Genomic DNA, 24,349 nt, shown 5'->3' on the forward strand with positions numbered 1-24,349 from the left:
CCACCAGTTAGAGGTACTAAAAAGGAGAGACTACAAAGATAATCACAGACAGATCCTCGCCTCCAAAGTTAAATGTATCAGCAGCTTGTTTATCCTTCCCTGTCTGGGGATCAAACCTATAGCTAGCACTGTCTCAATTACACAAACTTGTCTCACAAATGGTAGTATCATGTGCTGACAGTCCAATAAATATAGCTGATCTGTACCATGAAAATGAAGAACATGATTTCTCCACTTTTCTTTTATAAAGCAATTAAGATAAGATAATTGCTTACGAGTAAGGGGTAATTTTTCACTACAGATTTATAAGCAGCTAGTATGCACTCTGCAATTGGCAATTTTATAACTCTACTACATACAGAAAAATAAAAAATATTTATTGTGAGATCATATAAAAACCCACAGAATATATTTAAAAAACCCTGTGTTCAAGTAGACAACTAAAAATGAGCAATATATTTATTATTAAAAACAAAAAATCAAACTTCCTAAATCTTAGCTGGAGACGGAAATGAATCCTTTAACACTCTGTAATAGGTTTAGTGATGCTTTTTAGTAATATAAACACTTCTGGAAGTTTGCAAAGACCATGTGAAGAGAAACTCAGCAAGCTGAAATACAGAATACATGACATAATATGAACATACCTTTTGTGGCTACCCTGACGCAGTCGATTTTGGTTTCCTGTGTCAAATAAAGAGGAGAAAGGTCACATCTTGTGTTTCTAAACAAAGAAAGTCATCCATGATTCTATTGTTAAAGGTACTGATAAAATGTCAGAGGAGTGTTCATTTAATGTGCCTCATTACCTATTTAACTGCTTATTAAGCAACTCCAATGTGCCTTCATAATATGGGCAAACACTGCTTGGGTATGGTACATAAACATTTCACTTAGGATTGCTCTAAAAGTAGAAAATATGTGAAGATATTCACAAGAGCACAGGCAAGCGTTCAGCGTTCAGCTTTTTTACTTTGGCAACATAATGACCTTGGGAGATTTTTGGTTTTCTTACAGATAGTATAGTTAGAGGCATCATGCTAGACAATTTTAGAAAGAAAAAATAATCAATGGTCTTTCAGATTTCTGCACTGTGAAAGAGGGACCCCATTATGGTTTCTGGCAGAAAACATTTACAGGCTGTCAGCACAAACAACCAAAGCTTATCAAGAATTGAAGGGCTCTGGGTGGGTCTGTCCAGGAAATGAAAAACAATTCCGGGAAGAATAAGTCCGATGAAACATGAACTGCGAAGATCTTTTTGCACACTTTTCATTTCGGTTCCATCTACTTATTTTTCTTTTATTGTTTGCAGAAAGGGGGAAAAAAAGTGGTTTCTAATTCAGTCAGGGCAACCAAATGAGAAAAATGGGAGTTCAAGACGTTACAAACCAAGGTAATGTGACTGGACAGGCCAAGACAGATGTGCTAAAATCCACAATCAAGTTTGGCTTAAACTTAACAAAAGAAATCAAACGCTCTCCTCTTCAAAGCAGGAAAAGAAAAAAGAAAAAAAAAAGAAAGAAAAAAAGCTAAATACATTCATTGGACAGCTTTTAGATAATGAGACAGAATGGTAATGCCCTACTTTGCCTACTCACTATGGACAAAATGTGCTGTTTTCCTGTCCTCTTTCCTGTAACCTTTAATCATTAAGCAATATTGTGTTAGGAAAACTGCTGTTTTTTAAACACAGTGTGTTAAATTTCATGGTTACTTCATTTTCTCATTAGCAACTAAATTGGGTATCTTGCTAGTTGGTGCAAATCATCTATTTACATGCAAATACTGTATAAAACCACACCTGTCTTAAGACTTACCCCATTGGCTCTGCTAGCAGCTTGAAAATAGATGCTGTAGCTCTTATGAGGAAGAAGAGGAGTGTTCCAGAACCCACTGTAGGTTTTGTTATCACCAATAGTAAAAGGCTGAGGAGTTTGTAAACCATTGGCTGGAAACTCTGCAGCAAAGTAGTACTGGGAATTCAAAAGTGAAGCATTCTGGAAATGAATCGGCACTGGGTAGCACTTCAGGATTTCAGTTGCCTTTTTGATCCTCCGTGGGCGTTCTTCTTCAACAACTATTTGATAGACACTAAGAGTGTAGAAAGGAAAGAACAAAAGAAACACACGGGTTATTTTAAGACCTGGGCAGTCAACTCATTCTGAAACCGTAACAGAATACCAGTATTTATGGAAAAAAAAGAACTGTTAAGAGCAAAGGACAAGGGAAGAAAATGACATTTTGATATTCAGGTATATGAATCTGTAGAATAGATTCAAGCTTTCAAACAAATCCATTTCGATTCAGAAAAACAAAATTAGCCATACACAGCACAGCTTTCGACATAGCAAATGCACAGAACACTTTCTTGTTCAAACTCTTGTACAGAAAAAGCTTGCTTGATCAGTGCTAAAATGTGGAACTAAGTATTATTTTGTTCACAGAAGTAAGTATAAAGCTATAGAATGCATTCTCTAACCTCTTTATCTTGCCTAAACTAAATGAAATGAGTATTGAGATAAAAATGAGGAAATAAATTACAAAGAGACAGGGAATAGTATTTGCTTAACTGTTGACATTATAACTATTTATAAAAGCATACACAGAGTAAATTACAGTCTTTTAACATTTCGGTGGCATATTGACTGTTACTGAGTGAGAATAAAACACTTCGTGATAGAAGTTCTTCTCACTCAACACAGCACTTTTACACATCGTAGAGATAACCATAATTTTAAGTGTTTCTGCATTCTGCAAAGCAATTCAGTTTGCATTCTTTGCGGTACTGGGACCTCCAGGGAACAGTCCATCCCTCTCTGCTGTAAAGGTGCTATGGACATTCAAGCAGGAACAAAGAAATTGTGATTTCTGCTGTATATGCAAACAGTGTAATCATTATACCCTTGCAGTTGCTGTAAAAGCCTGAGTCAGTGCTTTCAAATTTGTGAAGTGGGAAGTCCATGTCTCTAAAGAGGACTGGCTTGCAAGTTTATTGCTTCACTGGGGACCAGTGATTCTTAATCATTATTTGTCTCCTGGAATCTTGAATCCTGGTAAGCAAGTCAGTATAGGTAAGTCATGTTAAAGCAGCAATGTATCCACATTTTTGCACACCATCTACATCTAATAACAATTTATGATCTTTCAAGTTGATAATTCATAAAAAGCAGCAATCTCTGGGTAGGGTATGTTTCTTAAAGATGAAATACCCACACTGTCTTCCGACATGTCCTTCCCACTCCGTCATCTGTAGGTAGATGATTACATTTACAGAAGACTCTGCCCAAAGCACAGGGACGCTTCGGCTGGCGCTCTGCAGGTCTCGGTCTGGACCCAAGAGGGCTTACTGGCTTAGTCATATCACTGCACAGCGATGCCTATTCCCCTTCTGAACAATAATCTGCTTTAGAAATAAAAGAGATGACTGTGCAGTCACCAAGCCAGCTCACAGCCAGTGAGCTCCTGCGCCTGCCGCAGCCCTGCCAGGCTCAAGCTGCTTGGAGCGCAGGCACTGAGTTCCCCAGCTCTTGCGCTCTCGGGAGCCTCACCGACTCAGTGCACAACCAGACTCACACACGCTTCTACGCTCGAGCTGCCTTTGCATGTTTAGATAATGCCATGTGCTTGAACGATGCCCCATCCCTGGAAGTGTTCAAGACCAGGCTGGATGGGGCTTTGAGCAAACTGGTCTGGTGGAAGGTGTCCCTCCCCACGGCAGAGCGGCAGGACTAGATGATCTTTAAAGTCCCTTCCAACTCAAACCATTCGATGGCTTCATGATTCTATGACAGTATGATGCTAGGTCTGCACAGGCTTCATAGCTGACTATCACCAAGAGGACATCTTACTGTTATTTTTTACCAGACCTACTGATCATGTGCAACGGACCTAGCTCACGATGTTTTTAAGATCTAGCATCTCTGGTAGGAGATGCTGCACTTCCTGTACTCACAAAAAATGCCTGGAAAGGTGGTACTGAAAATGCTTAATACCTCTTCTTCTGCCTGATTTAGAGCTTCAATATGGTGGAGATTTAGTTTAATGTTAAGACACTTAAATGTAAATGTCTTCATGAAGATGTCTATACAACTGTAAACTCCCATTACAGTCACTGGAGAGCTACTCAGTACAGGCAACAGATCTTAAAGACCTGACCAGCGAGGAGGTGTCTACTTTTGGGTCAACTTCATTGCTTTCCAGGCTCCATTGACTATAGTAACTAAATACTCAGCTCACATGTAGATAACTACAAGTGAACACCTAAATTTAGACATTTTAATCAAAAAAAACAGAAATCTAACCATGTATAAGTTTGGTACAGCCAGGGAGACAAACAAATGTGGTGAGGGTCCACCTGAAGGCCACTGTCTGTACATTTTGCAGCTCTGTCACATAAAGCCTACACATCTAGCAGGAAGGTTTTCATTAGTTGATTAATTCCATGCTGAGTAGTAAATGAAGGTCAATACATGGCAACCTTTCTTTGATACTCTGAGAACTGATCTGTAATAACTAGCCATGAAATATCTACGTTACAATCCTACTTCTTCTCTTCCCAATCAATGTTCGACATGACTTTAGCAGTTAATTTTCTAGAACAAAACACAGTTGCTTAGAACTGGGATTCCAAGCTACTTTGAAGAGAGTACGTTGCCTCCTCTAACTACTAATTTACAGTGAATCTTCAATAAATACCGTTTGCAAATTTAAATGGAATATTGGGAAAAAAGTAGAAGGTGATGTAAACATCTATTCTTGCAAGGTAGTGAAGCTGGATACACTTGCCTAATACTGCAGCAAAGATAAGAATCCCTCAGTTTCACTAAAGCACGACGGACAGTAAACTAAGTTATCTGGCTATCGCCTTCGGGAGAGTATTGTTACCTTTTTTATGGCAGCAGGGCTGAATATAAGAGGGACCTCAGACCAGACACGGTAACATGACCTGTTTCAGTACTGACTGAAATGAGGATTCTTTTCATTTTTCACTCAGTGATTAAAGCTAAAGATTGTAGATTTTAGAAACAAATCTGTCATTAAAATGCTCCTCTTCCTCTGGCAAATTCATCTTAGTTATACTACATGCACTACTCATTGTATATCACATTTTAAATGCCTGCCATCTATTCATCTTCAGATACGTTAAAGAAAGAACTAAGTTGACTGGAGCAATTTCAAACTCAAAATGTCTTTCCCTCCTTACTCCACAAGACAAATTAGATTTGCAAGCATCTACACCTGAAATCTATTTGCTCTTTAATAATTTAAGCACTGAAAGGTCAAGCAGCTCTTTTCTGTTCCCCTTTATGAAAGTCCAAGTGCTAATGAAAAATAACTAAATCCTATCTGCTGCCCAATTCCCACACATTGCTGTTTCTCTGATGTAAATTAACACATTAAAAGCACCTGGGTCAACAGAAACCTGACAGAACTGTATGAGTGATACGTTTTACGTTTGTACAAATGAGATCATCTTGCTAATGAATTTTACAAAATTACCTCAATTACAATTATAATCCAAAAGCTTCCTCTAATCCCTACTATTAAAATTGCTTTCTTTAATACATAACAGCTGAATCGCCTACTCTGAAAAGGGTTTAAGCCCAGTGAATTGAGCTAGCACTGCACCAGGACTCCATTATGCCTCTTAGGTACTAGTCAGAGTTCCTGCTGGTTTGAAGTTGCATTACTCCTTTTCCACTCCTCTACATTTCAGAGAATAACATCTTCCTATCTGTAATCCCAAAAATAAAATCTACACTATGGTGGAAGGTGCCAAAAGCATATCAGTTATTGGTAGAACTTAAGATTGATCTTTTCGAAGGAAAGAAATGTAATTTAAGTGTAATTTACATTATGCAGTTCTACTATAGAATTCCAATGCCTTGGAAATTGAACACAAAATCTACTTTTATATAGACTGAAACTTACTGTTGCATCAAGAAAGGAACACATGGGAATTATTTTTAACTTAGGATTCAAATATTTCAAATTTGGGCATTAAAAAGGATGTGTGGGAAAAGAAAAATTTGATGTAATTTTTAAGCTACTTTTTATTTTAACAATTCCAAAACAGTTCCAAATTTAAATGATTATCCAGAGATATGGATCTGAACATAATAAGGACGGTAATTTTTGTTAGAAATTAGACATACGAGGCTTCTCGGATATTTACTGAAATTGGGCTGCTTAAATTAAAATGGTCTGTCAATGTCTGCTAAATATACCAAATTTTTTCAGAGAGAGTTGAAAAAGACACAAGAAAGAAGAAAGAAAACATGTTAACACAGTAATCAAACATGCTGAGAATATTTAGACAAAGGAACCAAACAATTCAAACAATTCAAAAGAAGACTTAAGTGTATATTTATTCTCAAGTATATGAAATGATGGGTTTTAGTAACTTGCTGAATAAGGACATTATTCCACGCTACTGGAATGCAGTAAATCAAATTCTAATTAATCGAAGTCTCATTCAAAATGACAAAATAATTTTCCAAGAAGGGCCTATTGAACGCAAGCATGGACTTCAAGATTCTTAATACAGAAGTCCCTAACACGTACAATCTAGGTATTTATCAACTGAAACTTAGGAATTTATAATTACACCTCCACCAAAAGTCATTCCAAATCAAAAACAAAGGGAAAACAAGCCTGATTACTTCATTATTGAAATATCAGCTCTATTTTTTCTCTCTTAAACAGTCTTGATGTTTCACCTAAGTGGAGCCATAAAGAATTTTTAAAAATTTATTTTACAGAAAAAAAGACGGCCTAAGGACCTGAATCTAGACAAAGATTATCTGAATTTTTTTACTGGTCTTAAATACAACTGTGGTGTGTGATCCTAGGCAAGTCAATTAAATATTTTGTGCCTCAGTTCCCCAGCTGTAAAATGAGAACAGGGAAGTTTCTTATTCCCTCCGGCCTGCTTCAACTGTTCATAACTAAAACCTCTTCAAGACCTTCTTTTTTATTATCCTTGAAAAAATAGTTTGTTGTGTTTTTTTTTTTTTCCTAGGAAATGTACAAAGCCTGCAAAGCTCTTAAGCTCCACTACCAGCATCCTGATCAGCTGCGTAAACTGTTGGGCTATCTTTGCTGACTGCTATGGTGGCACTGTAAAACCTAACTTGAAGTTTTCTGCTCACTGCAGTAAGTCTTTTCTTAGTCTCACGCTTTATGATAAACATATATAACTGGTACTTTTTTATATATCTATTTTTGTATCTTGATTTCCATGCTTGCTTTGTTTTAATGCTAACAGATTCAAACAATAGAATAACCTTTAATCTACATACTGACCATTATTTCAGTTACTTACTCCCATAGCGCTACTTTTTCTACATGCTAGAATCTTCATTGTGTTCTTCTACTAAAATACCAAAGTTCCAATAGATGGTAAAACAAAGAAAACCCAAACCCACTCTGTTTTATTTCCACGAAGAACCTGATTGCTCGAACAGTAACAGTCTATAGGGTCCTCGCAATTTCACCAATACTTATGTAGACACTGAAAGTTCTTCTATCGTACCACCATTTACGTCACAAGCACTTTTTAAAAATAGCAGTTGTTTCGGTTATGCTTTGCATCCAAAGCTTCATATATCTTTGCTCATCATACATTATGTAACAAGTTTATTATTTAACATTGCTTCTTTACAAAAAGACAACCTTTGGACAATTTTTTTTTTATATAATCTGCAACACAACTTCCTCTTGATCTCTGTCATCAGTTGTCTCTAGCATGTTCATAACGTATCTAAATGCATTAACATTGGAGATGTTGTTCTATTTCTTCCTGCCCTTATATTGCACCAGATTCTGGTAATTCATCCTACAACTTAAATTTTTATAGTACTAGAAATTATATGCAAACCATATCTTGAAATGGAAGAGGGAAATTACTCTTTAAAGGACAGGAATTAATAATTTACAGTTAGCAGGCAAATAGAAGAAGGCTACAAGAAATTGCCACTAACTGTCCTCCTACTGAGCAAGAGTCTGTGTATTTATTATAGGTGGCATTAAACAAAGGTGATAATGACAATCCCTGATTTAGCAGGTGTCTCACCATCACAGCTACACAGGCTTTGCCAGTGGGTCAGGAGTACTAGCAACGCATAATATACACTGAACAAAATATACTCCATGTGCAGGCATTTTGAGTACAGATGTGAAGCCGGAGAACCAGCTGAACAGTGGTCTTGTCCCTCTGACCACTGCAGAATTTTGCACATTTGGTCACAGGGGGAAGCACACACTGTTCACCTCTGCTTTGTCTGCGTATCAAACAGAGACCATCGCTCTGTTCAAGACCAGCATTTATAGGCTGAAAGAACTGGGTGCAGTAATAATTGTTCCTAGGGAGCGTACGGTCTCGGGACAAGGGCAGTCAGAAAGAACATAAAACGGGCCGTTTATTTGGGAGGGGTGACTTTCCTTGTCCAAGCATTAGAAATGAAGCAATCTGTATGACTTTGGATTTTTTTTCCTTTTTTCTTTTCCCCTCCCCGTGATTGAATTGGCATTGTTACAGATAGGATAGGGATTAGATCAATGACTCCATAAATCTGGAGTTTATGGAGTAGAAGTAAGACCAGGGAGTTTTTGATTAGCAAAAGGACAAATGAGTATGCCTACTAATGACGGAGAAGCCTGCTCAAGGTAGCCCCCTCTATTTCAGGAAAGTTTTATTTGGGAGAGCAGAGATTTTCTGGGCTTTAAGAAAAATAGAGCCTTGCCTGCTATAGCTTCTAAAGTGAGAAAAAAATGAAGAAGCTTAAAAAAAACGCCTTGCATGACCATAAGGTTCAGATATGAAAATACAGAAATTACAGTAAAAAAAAAAAAGCAAATAGACCAAACAAAACCTCCAAATTAAGGCTGCTGTAACCAATGCCAACAACCATACTAGTATTGCTAAAGTAATATACTAAAGATCTAATTTATAAAGGAGAAAAAAGGTGAACTAGGCTATGTTGCAAATAAAATTGGCAACACAGAAGCAATCAAAATTCTTGCAACTGTTCACGTTTAAGTGCTTGACATACCAGTGTTAAAGGTGTGTTGCCTTTTCTCTCTGCAAGTGAGGGGAGTCTTAAACCCCTATAAATATTGTTTGCATCTTTACTTGAAGTCAGGAGGTTTTATGCAAACAAAAGTTCCACAATCTTTGGCAGGTTTCTAAGTCTGCGGAACAGGTGGTGCTTCCAAAGTGTAGGAAAGGGACTAAGAAAAGAAAATACTTTGTGCTAGTAGCTTGTTGAAACTTGAATGGAATGATTCTACTTCCACACCTAGCTTTATCTACTGGCTTTGTAAGTCAAGGGATAAGTCTGGTTCGATTCTCCAAGGCAGGGTCTGTCTTCGTTCTCAGGGAACACTATTACTGGCACCAGAATTTCCAGCCCATGGGAAAAGTCAAACTGGAGAAAGCCAGAAAACTTTCAGAATCAGGCCGGGAGTGAACATAAGAGGGACTAATATTATATAGCACCTCCATTGTCATGCAAGGAGCCCCATTTCTCAGATCAATCAAAGCAGAGACACCTAACCAGCTGTGAAGGAGGAGATAAGACAGCTTAGGCTCAGCCCCCAGAGATACTGCCAAATGTAAACTCTCAGGTGCAGAATAAGCTTTATCTTCACAGACCCACGGCCATGGGGGAGCGGTATCTGGTTTTTAATGTAAAACTCCTAAGCTGCTTTGTGACTGCCCAACTCTTTCGTATGGACAGTCTCAAAGACTTAGAAGTCAGTATTTACAAAAGGGATTTTCCTGGGAAAAATACATCCAAGCAAACCTCTCCTTAGCATTCCTATGGATTTATACAGGAAATCCCTATAGTTCTCATACAGCAAGCATTATGTCACGGGAAGTTAAAGATATTTTGCTTGTTCTTTCCTACAAGGATGGTCACCAGGGGAGGATATGACAACACATTCCATTCCCTCAAGAAGGAAAACACTTGCAACATAATATCTTAATTGCAGAAGAGTCAGATGGGCTCTGAAAGTGGTAAAGCAACGGCTACTGTAAGTTCATCATGGATTTAAATGTTTTTTCCAAACACAGAAGAACTGATAAATTTCTCTTTTGTAAGTTTGGACTCCCTAGGATTTAAGGGAGACATCAGAGCCTGGGCTTCAAAAATTCTTAGAAGAAAACCTGCAAGAAAAGAAAAGGAGACAATGACACACGCTCCTTCCGTCTGCCTTCCAGCGGCCAGATGTGTGCCACACTGTATTTAATTTTTTTGCCTTATTTCCTAGTACACGGATTCACTGCTTTAGAGAATCCAAGCACACTCTGTCAGGGGCAGAGAACATCCAGCAGATCTTAAGCCTTGTAATCGCAGGCAATCACGTACCATTTGCAAAACGTTTGTGAAATGTTTCTGCCTTTAGATTCAGTTATCATAAACGATGACTCAAAATATAACTTTGTTTTGTTGGTAAGAAGGAGAGAGAGAGAAAAAATATCTTTTAAGGATTTCAGTTTGTAATACTTTTGTTTTAGAAGGATAATGAAAGATTGCCAACATGTAAGCGGCAGTAGATCATCTGTATTCCATTTCACAACATAAAGCATGCTGATGGACTGCAGTTCCTACTTCATCCAGTCTATCCTTTGCAAAAATCAATAAATTCAATACATACTCTAACCTACCCTTATTCAAAGCAAGTATTAGTTTACTACTGAAACAGCGTATTTAAATTGATAAGAACCATTTGATCAACACATATAAGTGGTGGTTCGACATAATGCCAACAATAATTGTGGCACAAGGGACTGCTCTGCCGTTACGAGATTTGCTGACTGGCAAGGGAATCAAAACTGTTCGCTAAACACTCCCAACCTCCCAAATCTTTGATAAATATTGATGAAAATCTTTTACACAGGAGCCCAACTAGGACTTGGGAGTGATACTACCATACTGGTATACGAGAGTAAGAGACTGTCACAATTACAACAAACAGGATGACAAGGACACAACTATGTCTCTGTAACTGCTTACACACATTTCTACACCTGAACTTCCTTAATCCTGAAATAAAGTTTCCCCACGCCCACTCTCCAAGGGACTGACTGCTACTCGATCCTGGTACCATCAGTCTGATAAGGGACGATGTATTAGCAACTCTCCATACTTAGAAATAACCACGTAATTCTACCTTTTTTTTTTTTCCAATAAAGATAGGCATAGACATCCCTTTGTCATTTTGAAGATAAAGTTTTCCATTATTATTTCTTCTGCTGAAAAAAAAATGTTCTAAAATATCATAGGCCACAAAACCCCTATGAATAGAAACATACTTTTTCTGAACCACCTACAACCTCTCTGTGGCTTGTGCTCTCCATACTTAATATGGATTCATGTATTTGGCTGCTTTTTATTCAAACTCACAATTGTCAAGAAAATATATAGATTTTGTACATATTCTGTAGTCCTGTATAGAATAAAGTGAGTGCAAAACAAAACTAAAATTAAACCTACTTGTAATGGTACTATTTCACACTGACTTCAAAGTAATTTTCTACAGATGTAAAACAAGGCAAGAGAGCATTTGGCTCTATATTCGTAAATTCTCTCAGCTATTAGGTGTGTATTTGGTGGACAAACAAAAGACATCTTGGATTGCAGATCTCCCCTAATGTGCGCTGTGCGGTATCACGAGACGTAGCTACTAAGTAGTGGTTGCAAGTGACAAGCTACAGAGGACACCCAAGATTTGGCAGACTATTTTTTCTTTTGTAGGAAAAGAAATGTTTAGAATGAAGAGACTGTAAGGACACATTTAAATAGTTTTAGTTTGCAGGTAAGTAACTGTGCATGTGAAAAGAGAAAGAAAAACTGAGCAAACAAAACCAGAAAAAGATTGAAACATTTAAGAATACAAAAGACTACACAGGGTAGGGATGTAGAGAAGGAGCGAAGAGGAAAATAAAAGAACAGATAATATACTGAAAAGAGGTGGAGATGTACCCTCACCTTTGATAAACAAGAAGTGAAATAAAAAGGAGGAGGAGGAAAGAAAAACTAAAAATGAAGTCAATCTAACACAGATATACTTTAAACAAAGCATTTTGTAACAACTTAGCTACTTCATAATACAGTTACGAAATGAAACACCTTTTACAAACATGTTGCATGTAATTTATAAAATTACTATACTTCATAATACAGTTACAAAATCATATCATATACTTTTATAAGATTGGGGGGGGGGTGTGTGCGTGCAATTGTTTATCCAAGAATGACTGCTACAAGATCTCTTTACGCTCACAATGATCTACCAGGTATTTTTTTAATTGCTCTACCAACTGACACTTGGCTTCTCCCATGACTGACTCTGGTATACATAAGCTGATAGTCTTTCTAACAGGTATGTCACCATTATATTTTTGGCAAACATAAAACTTCTCTGCTGATATCTCTTCCATGTATAGGGGACAACAACATCCCATGTACCTCAATCCGGTACTGGGTTCTTTAACACAGCCTATCCTTCCACATAGATGCTAATCTGGATCTTTCTTCCGTACCCAGAGATTCCAAAATGTGGGAGAAACTTACTATTTATGCAACATTTAAACTATTGCATACGTGCTTGAAAATTTCCAAGAGGTCCAACATCAATGAGGGAAGGAAGGAACATACAGACAGGTGAACAGTTTGATGCATAAGCCTTGTTTTCTTAGGAAACCAGCATAAAATCAGGCGTAACTTTAGCTTAGTTATGTTCCAGAAAGTTTAATTCTTATCTTGGATATGTTATACAGTACACACAAGCCAAAGAGTACATCCTTCCTTCATTTTACCAGCGAACAAGTTTTATTCCTACTGAGTGTAAGGGCTCAGTTCCTCTAGACACCAGATACTATTGATCTCACTCCTCAAGGCTTTATGCTCTTAATTTAAAGCCCAAGCAGCAGTATCACTAACTGAAATGATGCTGGTCTAAACTGCACTGACCTACGGCTTCAGATTCTCCGGGGCTTTGAGACTGACTTCCCTACCAAGGAGCATAAAATAGGGATGCCTCCTACTTCCTTTGTAGACTGCTCACAACATGGCGTTAAAATGGATGAAAACCAGGAATGGACTGTGAGGATAATAATTCCACAAAATATTCCACAAAGTCACTATTCTGAGACTTTCTGGTGGGCATCATGGAAGAAGTGAGTTTAAAAAAAATAATTCTCCCCAGACAGTTAGCTAAACATACAGCTGCCTATGATGACACTCCTCCCCATTGCCAAGTTGTTCACAACCATACATAGATATCTCTTCTTCTTTTCCTTTAGGGAGGAAAACGGTATTTCCATTTATTTTAATTTTACATATAGGAATGGAGAGAGCATGATATATTCATTTGCAGAAAGCTACACTGATTGTCCCTACCCACACCAGAAACAAAACCGTGCTCTCATTCGCATCGAGCCCCAGCTTGCACTGTTATCTTCTAGGCCATCCTTGCTATCAGAGTAAGACCACGGTTTTCAGTAACCAGAAACACACTGTAATTCCTCTCCTGGCCCTCTGAGGAGGCTTAGTTCCTCTTCAACAGAGCTCTCCCTTGGGGAAAATGGGTCTACTCATTATCTGGGAGACTTTGTTGTGTACAAACCAACCAAAATAATTTAAAAAAAAATGTTGCAGACATTTCAAGGGGCTATTTCTGCTGATATCAAAGAATTAACAAACCATTTAAAGTACAGCACTGCTTCTACACTATCCTGCCGGTGACCTCCGTCTTAATCTGAGTACTTTTTGCCAGCAACCACCTATTCAAAGCAGGGAGCGAAGGAGGAAGATGGAGAGAGGGAGGTGGGGAGAGAGGGGGGTGCAGAGGAAAAGAGGAAGAGACGTAGGGGGAGAGCCAGAGGGGGACGGAGATTTCTGTAAAACCCTGGCATCCAGGAACGCCAGTTAGTCCCAAAGTACGTGGGAGGCTTTTATACTGAAAACCACTGATCATCAAAGCTATCTAGGATTAGGAAACATTTCTCTCCAATCTTGTTTACAGTTATTTATACGATAATACTGCCTCCATCTTTCAAAATTTGCATTAAAAACACCTTCTTTCCATTGGAATAGTTCAGAGTAGCAAAAAACCCCTCAGTATGCAGTGCAGTGAAAGAAAGGCATTTTGGTTTCTTCCAGTTTAAAGAGCAAACAACGTATCAACTTAAATGCTCTGATTTTTACATCTGTCATGCTGTGGAGGTGTTCGTGCTTAGCAAAGCTCAGAGAACAGTGTGTCACTCTTAGCACAGAAAGTGTATGACCTAAACTGTTCTTGCTCATAAAATATAATAATGAAAACAGATAATAGTTGGTCTTCAACAGACAATTTTTGTTAGATGCCGCATGCCTGATACAATAACACAGCGTTGAATATTTCATTCTTGTAACTTTAATTTCTCTTTGTTCTGGTTTGATCAAGATAAGATCAGTCCTAAATTGCTTTGGAATATTAGCTTGGTACCAGGCATGTATTTTGTATTCTCTCAACCATAACTCATTACATGGAACTTGCTTGGCATCAATAAGTCACTATTGCTTTTGTGTGTGTACGCGTGCGTGGGAGCATGTGTGTGGCTCAATACTCTGCGGCTAGGCTATTTAGTGATAAAATCTGATATAATAAAATATTAATTACAGCTGAAAGGTTGGGTGAGAATATGAACTCAATTACAGTCCCACATAGTGAACAAAGGGCATGGTGAAAAAATCCTTTAGTTATAGAGGTTTGGGATAATAAAAGAACATCTAGAACATTAGACTCAAGCTGAGCGCTCCCTAAAAGGCCACCTGTTATTAATCTTCACATTAGGCATAGAATTTCAAGTACATTAGGTCAAGATGAAAGATTTTTGCTGCTGATTTTTTTGACTTAACTAATTTAAAGATTTCTTTATCTGAGCATTTTTTTCCTTTGATGTCATTGCGATTTAGTAATTAGAAATTGGTAACAAGCACAAGGACAGAGCAATTATAATTAAAGGTTAGATATCATATATGGTATGCAAAATGATCACCTTATATGGTATAAAAATAGACAAGAACTAGCAGTTGATTCTCTTTGTTTCAGTCAGATTGGCAGTTTCTCAGCGCCAGACTGTAGCAGATGTGGTCCTACCATCTTAGAAAGCCAAGTTTTTTTCTAAAAATACCAACAGTGGAATACAAATTATTTTAAGACTTCTTAATAAATACATTTCTTTTCATCTGTTAGATTCACCTGAGTGTAGAGTCAGATGAATTACCAAGACTTAATAGAATGTGACCAGATTGTAAACAAGCACAACTAGGAGCCAAAGCTAGTTCAAATCAAATAATGTGACCTTGAAACCCTATGCGTACTAGTGAATCATAAGAAGTGATCAATCTTATCTGTTATTGCAGGCTAAAATGTGCCATTATATCATAAAATAAGATTTTCATTGTCTGAGGAAATGTGTTTTCTATTAACAGTGTTTTCTATTTCAGTGAATTTTGCTGAAACTATGGCAAGATATTTTGGTACCACGCCAGAAAACATACTTTCAATGAATTTACATTTATGATACTTGGAACAATCCAAAGACCATTTCAAAGCTTCTTAATCAGCTTTATGTTCTTTGCTTAATTTCTTCTCAAAAAGAACACAGAAAAATGATAAATTCATAAATACGAGATAAAAACATCTTGGTACAGCAAGCGAGGTGCTTTTATAAGCCAATATTACACCATTTAACTCACCAGTTTTCAGGTTGCCAAGGCCAATTTATAAAACAACTGGAAAGCGTGGAAAAAGGAGTAAAGTCTTGTCACAGATTAAAAGAAATTAAAGAAACCAAAACTGTCTAAAATAATTCTGTCTAAAAAAAAATGAAGTTAGAGGGGATCTGAAGGAAATATTCAAAACTGAAAGCCATGGCAGAGCTGACTGATCCATTCTTTTCAATCTGCCTCAGAGCAAGAAAACACTGATGCACAATGGCACTGAAGTACAGATCAACGACGAAGAAACAAAAGGAAATTCCAGGACTCTGAACACACGCAAACTGATATGCAACAACCCGTGAGATCACACAGCCCATCTTAGCAGAGTCAGTAGTAGCATTTCTGAAAGTGTATGCCTGACTCTCTGATATTCAAAGAAAGCTCACTACTGCTTGCAAATTGCAGGTCTGCTTCTGACTGGAATGGAAAGATTCATCACACCGCACTTTCAGCTCCAGCAAAGTCACTGACGGTACCTGACCCATCAGATTCTGCCTGGTTCCTTCCTGCTACATAAGCCAGGGCGCAAAGAAGAAACAAACTAGTTATGTTTCTTATTACAGAATACGACACAGTGCTATTACCCAGCCTTCGCAAATGAGGTAGAGGATAGAACTAGCAAGGTCTAAATGACCAGTCCACTTGGATTCCCAAGAAAACGGGAAGGCTGACTCCCATCTAACAGGGACATTACTCTTTCTTTAAATCTACAGGGGATGAATGTGTTACATCATTTCCACTAAATAATTTCGAGATTGAAGTATTTTTAAAGAAATACTATACTATGTTCTTATCATTCTACAATGTTCAGAGTTGCTGGTTATAATATGACAAAATACTGTACTGGAATTAAAAGGAATGGAGTAACAGAAAAAGAGGCAGCCTTCATGCAAGGGCCTGCCTGAGTAATTTCTACTTTCAAAGAACTCCAGGGCCACTCGAAAACCACAGGTTTCTTCCTCAATAGCACTGAAGAAGATCAGTAGCTACACAAAGATAAAGTATAAGAATAATGAAAAAAAGTACTTTGAGAAATAATGTGATGTTCCTAAAGACTAGGAGATTTCTTCAGATCTAAATCCGTACATAAATGATAAGATACACTATTGCTCATTCTCCTGTATTCAACTCCCAGTTTCTGCTTATTATAGAAGATGCTGCATCCTACAGTTGTGATCTTCATTTTGTTCTCTGCAAATTCCTAGGGGTGCACAGTTTGCAAAAGGTAAGAAAAACAAACATACAGCTTATAGATTTAAAATTGTAACATGAAGATCTGCACATACACTGCAGTTTACAAATTTAAAAACCAAAATCACTTCCACTAAAAAAACCCGATTACAAGTAAGCAATATTCTACTTCAATATTTTCTAGCAAACCATAAACTCCTGTAATAATGTGACTATGCCCTAGAGAGTGTCCCTGAGGTGTGCAAATGTAACATTCACATGTGTAACTACGGCAAGTTGCACAGTTCTTATTTATGAATGCAAAATAGCATGCACATGCAAATTGATCAACGAGCCTGGATATTACACAGAAATGAAGAGGCAGTATTTAGAGCAGGACATCAGCTAACAGATTAATGACACAATGTTAACACTAAAAGAATGAGATCCTTCTACATTCTACAAAGCTGTGCACTGGAAACTCACTACTGAATTGGGCTAGGCAATTAAGCAAATAGATGTATTAAAATGAGTAGTTTATAAGTAGAGGGAGAATGCTTATTTTCTCCCTTTTTCATGGATGCTCTGCAACCTGCTCGTTTGTGTGCAGCACAGAAAGAAAAATATTTGCTGATGCAGCTGAATGAATACACAAGCCAATTTCAACAGGTTTTTTGATTCAAAGCTCGAAAACGGTTTACTGCTCATTAAAGCACTCGTAGAGGACATGAAGTTTTTAATGTATTCAACGAGGGGATACAACACGGAGCACAGAGAGATCAGCTCAAACAGACCCGCTGCGGTGGTTTAAGATCTTGTCTCATTTGTCCATTTTCTCCTTCTGCCAGATGCTATGGCTTTCCTGGGAGACTTGGTGGAAAGCAGCACATGCCTGTGCTCCAGCTGCAACTGAAGAGCCCAGGGTTATCACTTAAGCAACCCAAGGCACAGACACAATTTCTCCTGCCAACTCTGCTGTTGGAGAGCAGGACCACAGCAAAAATAACCACCACAAAATTCTCGTCTCTCAGTGCTATCATCTCTTTCCACAACTTAAATGCAGTGGGTCCTGGTCCAGCAATTTGGAAACGGAGATTATTGTCTGTTTTCATTTTCATCCTTTCTCCTCTACAAAAAGGCTCTGCAGGGCACTCTAATCAGCAGTGCAGAATGAGGCAGGCAGATACAGAACAACAGTCAGTTTCTGTGGCATTGTCCCCAGTTTCTCGGGACTTCTGTGGATAAATACAAGGCTGGCCTTCTATTCTTTCAGTGAAGGTGCAACTCTTCCTCCTCCATGCACTGGGAATGACTCTGGTAGGATTAGGTGGCATAGAAACCTTGGCAGCATGATATCGTACAGCTCTTCCCACAGGAAATCTGGCCGTAGATAAAAGATTCTGCACAGTTCAGGATTAGCACAACTGGTAAATACAGATGAGATGCTGGCCTTGTCCTTCTACTATCCTACAAGACTAATCTTGAAAACAGCTTCAACTCTACACGTGAGAACATGGTTAATTTATTTGCCGTCTGATTCCCCCATGGTAATTTCTGCCCAAATTCAACATTTTTATAATCCCTTGGACATCTATCCTGCTGCTCTCTGAGACTGTTTTAGGCTGAGGCATTTCTACTGCCCCTGACTAAAAAGTTGCTGCTTTCAGTTGTAGAGCCCAGTAAGTGACTCTAATGTTTCTTTATGTCATTTAATGTAATCCAGTTGAGCAGATTAGCTTTTACTTAGCAATGTTTTAGAGTCATGATGCTTGTTGTAAATGCCAGTGATTTCCTTTCCTACTTAAATGAACAGCGTAACAGAAAGAAAGTTTTCATGTTAATGTTCAATAAAATGAATAGTCTTTCAGCATCCAGTATGGGAAATGACAGTGTTCCACTCGGAGCACATCTATAGCTTTTCTTCCTCTTTCCATGTAGCATTCCTCTTTATTCTTTTGTCTCTTTTAATATTACTTAATGTTGAATAAAAGCATTCACTTGTTTGCTTGCAATGCATGATCAAAATGCTTTAGTACACAGAGAATACGTCAATCAAATATTATTTATACTGAGAGTTAGAAATTCCCCCAAATTACTTTGTCCTGGAAACCACAGTCCTCCTGCCATACATTTATGTATTAGTAACAGAATCTTTTTTCATGTAGCCATTTAGTGTTTGCTAGTGAAAAAAGGGCTCGTACAAACTTGCTCAAAAAACACAATACTGGAAGAAAAAATCCTAAGGTCAGTGGCAGTACAAAAATGCACCATTGTCAAAGAAGCTATGCAAAAGGCAATTCAAATGGTACAGGTTACTTCTGTGTTGTAACCTAAATTATGAGAAAAACCCTGCTGACTTACGGCTCTCTGACGAAGACAACCCTAGTCTGTGTGAGCACCTTAACAAAAGCTTGTGCTTTTTTTGGGGTTGTCATGACTAGAAAACTGAAAACGGACTTTTGGTGCCATGGTGCCGCATGACTAACTCTCACACAATACCACATCTCATAATGATTTCTATAAATTTATCTCGCATCACCTTCCCGACATTTATATCTGTACCTGCTTCAGAGCTTCAATTCACCACTGGGTGGAGGCTTCATATTTGAGCTGTTTATTTACATGCTCTCTGAACTGAAACTGTTCTTTTTCCTCTCTGAAGTTTATTTCTCTGACGTATTTTTAGAAAACAACCATGTCTTTTCTTGGCCTTGATAGGCTAGCTGAAACAAGTCCAGTTCTCTTGGTCCCTCCCCGTGTAACACAGGTTTGCCAGTTCCCTGATTATTTATGCAATAACGCTCTGGTGCTGTGGTGCTAGCAAATTAGTATTTCTTGGTAGATCAGAACTGGGCACAGGAGTTCACAGGAGGTCCTGCCAGTGTCTTGTACAATGGCATCTATAGCTTGTCACCTTTCCTGGACACCCTACCTGCTGGTGTACAGTCTATTTGCCTATTTTGCACTCGTGCCATGTTTTGATGATTCACAGTCATACCACAAGCCAACAATACACACTTTCTTCTCCTCTGTTATTTCCAAAAATAAACCTCTACCTTACAACATGCACCCTTGTTATTAGCTCCTAAAATGCAAACTTAGCATCTCATCCTATTTGTAGGCGGTTAACCCCGAAAGCTATTCAGTATTTTCTGTGCAGCATTCTGGTCCAATGCTGCAGGCAGGATCTACTTTTACTGCCAAATGGATTATGATGGATATTTATATTTGATATCTATAAACAAAACATGCAGGATGTTATTGGGCCACCTCTCAGTTGCTAATTCAGTACTTCACAATACAGCACAATGAACATGTACTTCCATCATGGCCGCTGGTTTAGAGTTTGTGAGCCACTTAAAAATACATAGTTAATTTAAATAGTTAGCAAAGAAAAGCAACTGAATCTCAAGAACCACAGAAAACATCAAGTACATGACACGGCTAAAGCACAGAAAGATTGCCACGCAACACCACCAAGGCTTCAGTGCTAAGGAGCCCAAGGAGCTACGGCTTCCACTATGGCCTGGAAGGCTGCCTTGAGGGCTTATTGACTCAAATGGGTGAACAATCACTAAAAGTGACTCCATACGTTTCGCTCAGGACATCTCACTTCGGCATGCAGCACTCGAGAGCAAAAATACCGATGAGATTCAAACCTCCATGAAAACAAAAGAACTGTAGTGAGACGATAAGCCACAGTGGAAACTCTAATTTCACATTGACATTAAGGATATGGGAAGTGCATATGCATAATACAAAGTACGATTAATAGTGAAAGCTCCCTGTGACAGCAGTGGGTTGTACGTGCCTGACAATTCCTAACTGCAGTTTCACAGGAATCCAGAATGGGTCACTCCGCACTGTGGCTACAAACTGACATACAGCTACTGTGATGCACATGGCCAGAAAATGACTTTAAAATGTCTCCAGAAAGTACATCCCCACCTAACCCTGTTCAACGACCGTCTGGGCAAAAGCAGCTGACTTTCATACTCCCCCTTCAATCCTTCCCCAGCACACAGTAAACCGAACACAAATCCTGGCATCCTTCACTAAACACAGGGCAACAGCATCTCTTCCTTACATTTCCAAGGAGTGCTCTGGTTGTTCTGCGTTTGAACTCAGGTATGTATAAACTGAGTACACTTTTAAAAATCATGCAATACAGTAATTTCCAGCGATGTCCACAACTCTTTCATTATGACCCCTAAATTAAGCACCTCTCGCTCTCAAGGCAAGTGCCCAGAAATACGCCTGAGCCCCCTCCACAGTCAGTGGGAGAGAGAACCACGTCTCTTTACAACTCCAGAGACTTACTCGGAGAGGAAGGTGGGATTGTACCTCTCATACTGTCTCTACAGGTGATCAATGTGCCCCTAAACAAGGAACTACCTAACCTCAGCCAGAAGCTGATGCTTACATTTAAAGACCTGAAAGGCACTTTACTGTATAGGTCTACAAGTGCTTAGGATACAAATGTCTGAGCTGTCTCAGAGAGACATGACAGTTGTGCCAGCTTTTTCCGTGATAACTTAACAACCTGAGCATGTTCTCAGAAACTGGAAGCCAGGACTCAATACTGTTTTCAACCTGAGAGGCTTTCACCGTACTGCTCCCACGCCCCAGCCATCTGAACAGCGTTACAGTGGTCTCCCGCTGAGGATGGCCTAGCACGCAGGTAGAAATACAAGAAGAATCAGAGCACCGGGACAGCATTCGTGAAGGAACCTGTCTAATCAAAAGGAGAGTCTCCTTATTCTGCCCATTATTTCTGTTTTTATTCAATGACAATTGACACATTAAAAGTCCCTTGAGAAAGGAATAAGGACTTCAGGGCTCTTGCTTGCCTAGGAGGAGCTTTAGGAACCTTGTGCTCCCAGTTAGAGCTTTCTACTGGTTTACTGAGACCATAGCGATGCTTGAGGACAGGCTGGTGGCTCAGACTTGCTAACACTGAGCTGCCTAAAATCCATCTAAGCTAGATGTGTAACAGGAGATTGAACCGAGAAATACAACACTGTCCTCCCTGTTACATGGTTTGAAAGGTCCTCAGCAGGGCTTTGGCAGCAGCCAGCTACCAGTCTACCCAAAATTCCCAGACAGGAATCAGGGCCCATTCCCAACTGGCAATCTGTAGGCGGTGATGGTGCCGGGGAGCTCTGCAGTATGTACATGGGCTGGTTTTAGCCAGTTGGCCTCAGTACCAGAGAATGGTACAGGGCATACAAAATTCACTAGCAAACAGGCACGCCTAAAGTCCAAACTCAAGCAGGCTAAGCTTAGCACTGAGTAGCCGTTCCTTGGAAAGGGATCATGGAAAAATGACACAGTTTTGTTCCTTGCATACTCAGAGACCGAGCTGTTCATCTTAGTAAACAGATTTAAGAAAAACATGTTTTATCAATTCTGACTGAAGTCAACAGTCCAGAGCCAGCAAAGCAGGGTATGAGCTCCAAGAGTTTATGATTCACCAGCTGAATTGCTGCTGGACTTCAGCCTTCACCAAGCAGACTGGAAAAACCCGGTGGTCCAAAGGATGTTAGCAGAGAACTAGCCTAGCTGAACTGGACTACCACGCTGTCAGAATGAGAGGTAAACAACACAGAGAAGACTATTATTAGGAACTATGCAAAGATATGGTCTCCACCGCATCCTACTTAAGGCCAGCAGGTAGAAGGAAGGTAAAAAAAATAAAATAAAATCAGAGCTTTGCAACAGTGCAGCAAATTTTTCAGTTGTTAATTATAACCAAAACCCATGAAAAAGTATTGATGAGTTATGAAACTGAAAAACAATCTCTTCAGTGATATGGAATAATCTATTCTCTCTTTTATTCTGGAATTGCCCTAGCTCGCTTTATTTGTCATAGATTAATTTTTATTAATCACATTGCTAAATGACAGATAGCATTACATGCTGGGTTCTCAGTGACACAAACCACTACTTAAAGAAATCAAGAATCAATGCTCCCTTTACCCAGGGACTATGTCAGAAGTCACAGTAAAAGGACCATGGAAATTTCTGAACAAGCCAGCAGGACATGTGAGGCTGCACCACGTGTGCCCACGCAACACGTACCATAAATTCGAACTCAAGTCACAGTAAAAATCCAAGGACAAGTTCTACTGCATAACAAAAAAGAATTACAGCATTTTTACAGCATAAGCAATTATTGTACTGTTGCCTCAATGAAACTGAAATTGACCCTTCTGCTGTAAATAATTATACTTGTTGCTATAAAGAAGCGACAATTATGGGCATTAATAAAACTCCGTCCCTTCTGTATCACAGACATTCTCAAGCAAGTTTACTGGCTGCCTTACAGGTTGTAAAACTATGATTTGGAAACACAGTTTGCAGGCAAGAGCTGACCCTACGGCATAGAATTCAAGCCTTTGTGTTTACAGAGCCTTAAACAATAGGAAGGATGCTTGTGGCAAGCAAATTAAAGAATGGACAGTAAGTTCCCTTCATGCTCTTTAGACCTTGTGGTCTCACAGTATTTCCAAAGGCTACATTTTGAACCTGACATTTCAGAACACTAGTGAGTTAGTAATGCTATTTAAACATGTATAGCAACATTATTTCGACATAACCATTTCCTTATCAGAAATCCACCAAATACCTAGACTGTTTTATCAGGGAGCTCTTGAAAGGTCAAAGTTTACTTTTCATTTTATTGGGAAGCTTCCCAAATCTCTCCCAGTTAATGTACAGTTTTGATATGTCTCTCCTTAGCTGTGTCTACACGAGAATGTCTTTTTTCTCATTCCTGCATTACCATGTAATGTCACCGGGAATAGAAGGAAATCACAATAACACGCTAGCATTACATAATGTGCTAGGTAGGAATTGTGAGAGCACAGAGCTAAAACCACAGCTATTGCAACGCTTTTATTTGCATGCGCTGTTGCCATGTTTTGGCCACACAGAACGGGTCTCTTATTGTGCAAATCAGCATTCTCCCGTTTCAAAACTCATTTGTTCACTTATCCTGAACTATAATCGTACTCACAATGTCTGCCTGCATTATTTATGCATGGGAATTAATGCTGCACTCTTACTACGCAACACTGAAACTCAGACTGAGATACCAGTGCCTCTTCTTCTCCGAGAAGTGGATTGCAACTTTGAGGCCCGGCCCTGTGGCTGCCGTGTACTCACAACTGCAATGCAAGTGCCCCGTGGTCTCCTTGAGGTTAAGGAAAATATCCTGAAACTTTTGCATTCAGAGTGTTTGAAGCCCTGCTGCTTTTTGAATTCCAATGATATCTGCCATGGGTTTCCAAACAGTCTGGCAAGCTCTGCTAGCTTTTGTTTGGATTTCTTGATTGCCAGTGAAACAGCGTAATCTGCTGATCCGCTGAGCAGGTGAGTGGTTTTGTGAAGATGCTAAG

General features: G+C 38.9%; 1 protein-coding gene across 1 annotated transcript in view; it reads right to left on the minus strand.

Moving 5' to 3' along the window:
* Positions 1-647: 647 nt before the first annotated feature.
* LOC104160798 (receptor-type tyrosine-protein phosphatase mu-like) overlaps positions 648-24,349 on the minus strand; it is a gene marked incomplete at its 3' end in the record, with an annotated part of 40,732 nt that continues 17,030 nt past the window's right edge. Inside the window, exons 6-7 of the mRNA XM_009699017.1 lie at positions 1,821-2,094; positions 648-684 (exon numbers count right to left, since the gene is read on the minus strand). Coding sequence (XP_009697319.1) covers positions 648-684; positions 1,821-2,094 — 311 coding nt within the window. The remainder of the gene's footprint in view (positions 685-1,820; positions 2,095-24,349) is intronic.

This window comes from Cariama cristata, unplaced genomic scaffold, assembly GCF_000690535.1.
Source record: "Cariama cristata isolate BGI_N322 unplaced genomic scaffold, ASM69053v1 scaffold7644, whole genome shotgun sequence".
Taxonomy (NCBI): Eukaryota; Metazoa; Chordata; class Aves; order Cariamiformes; family Cariamidae; genus Cariama; species Cariama cristata.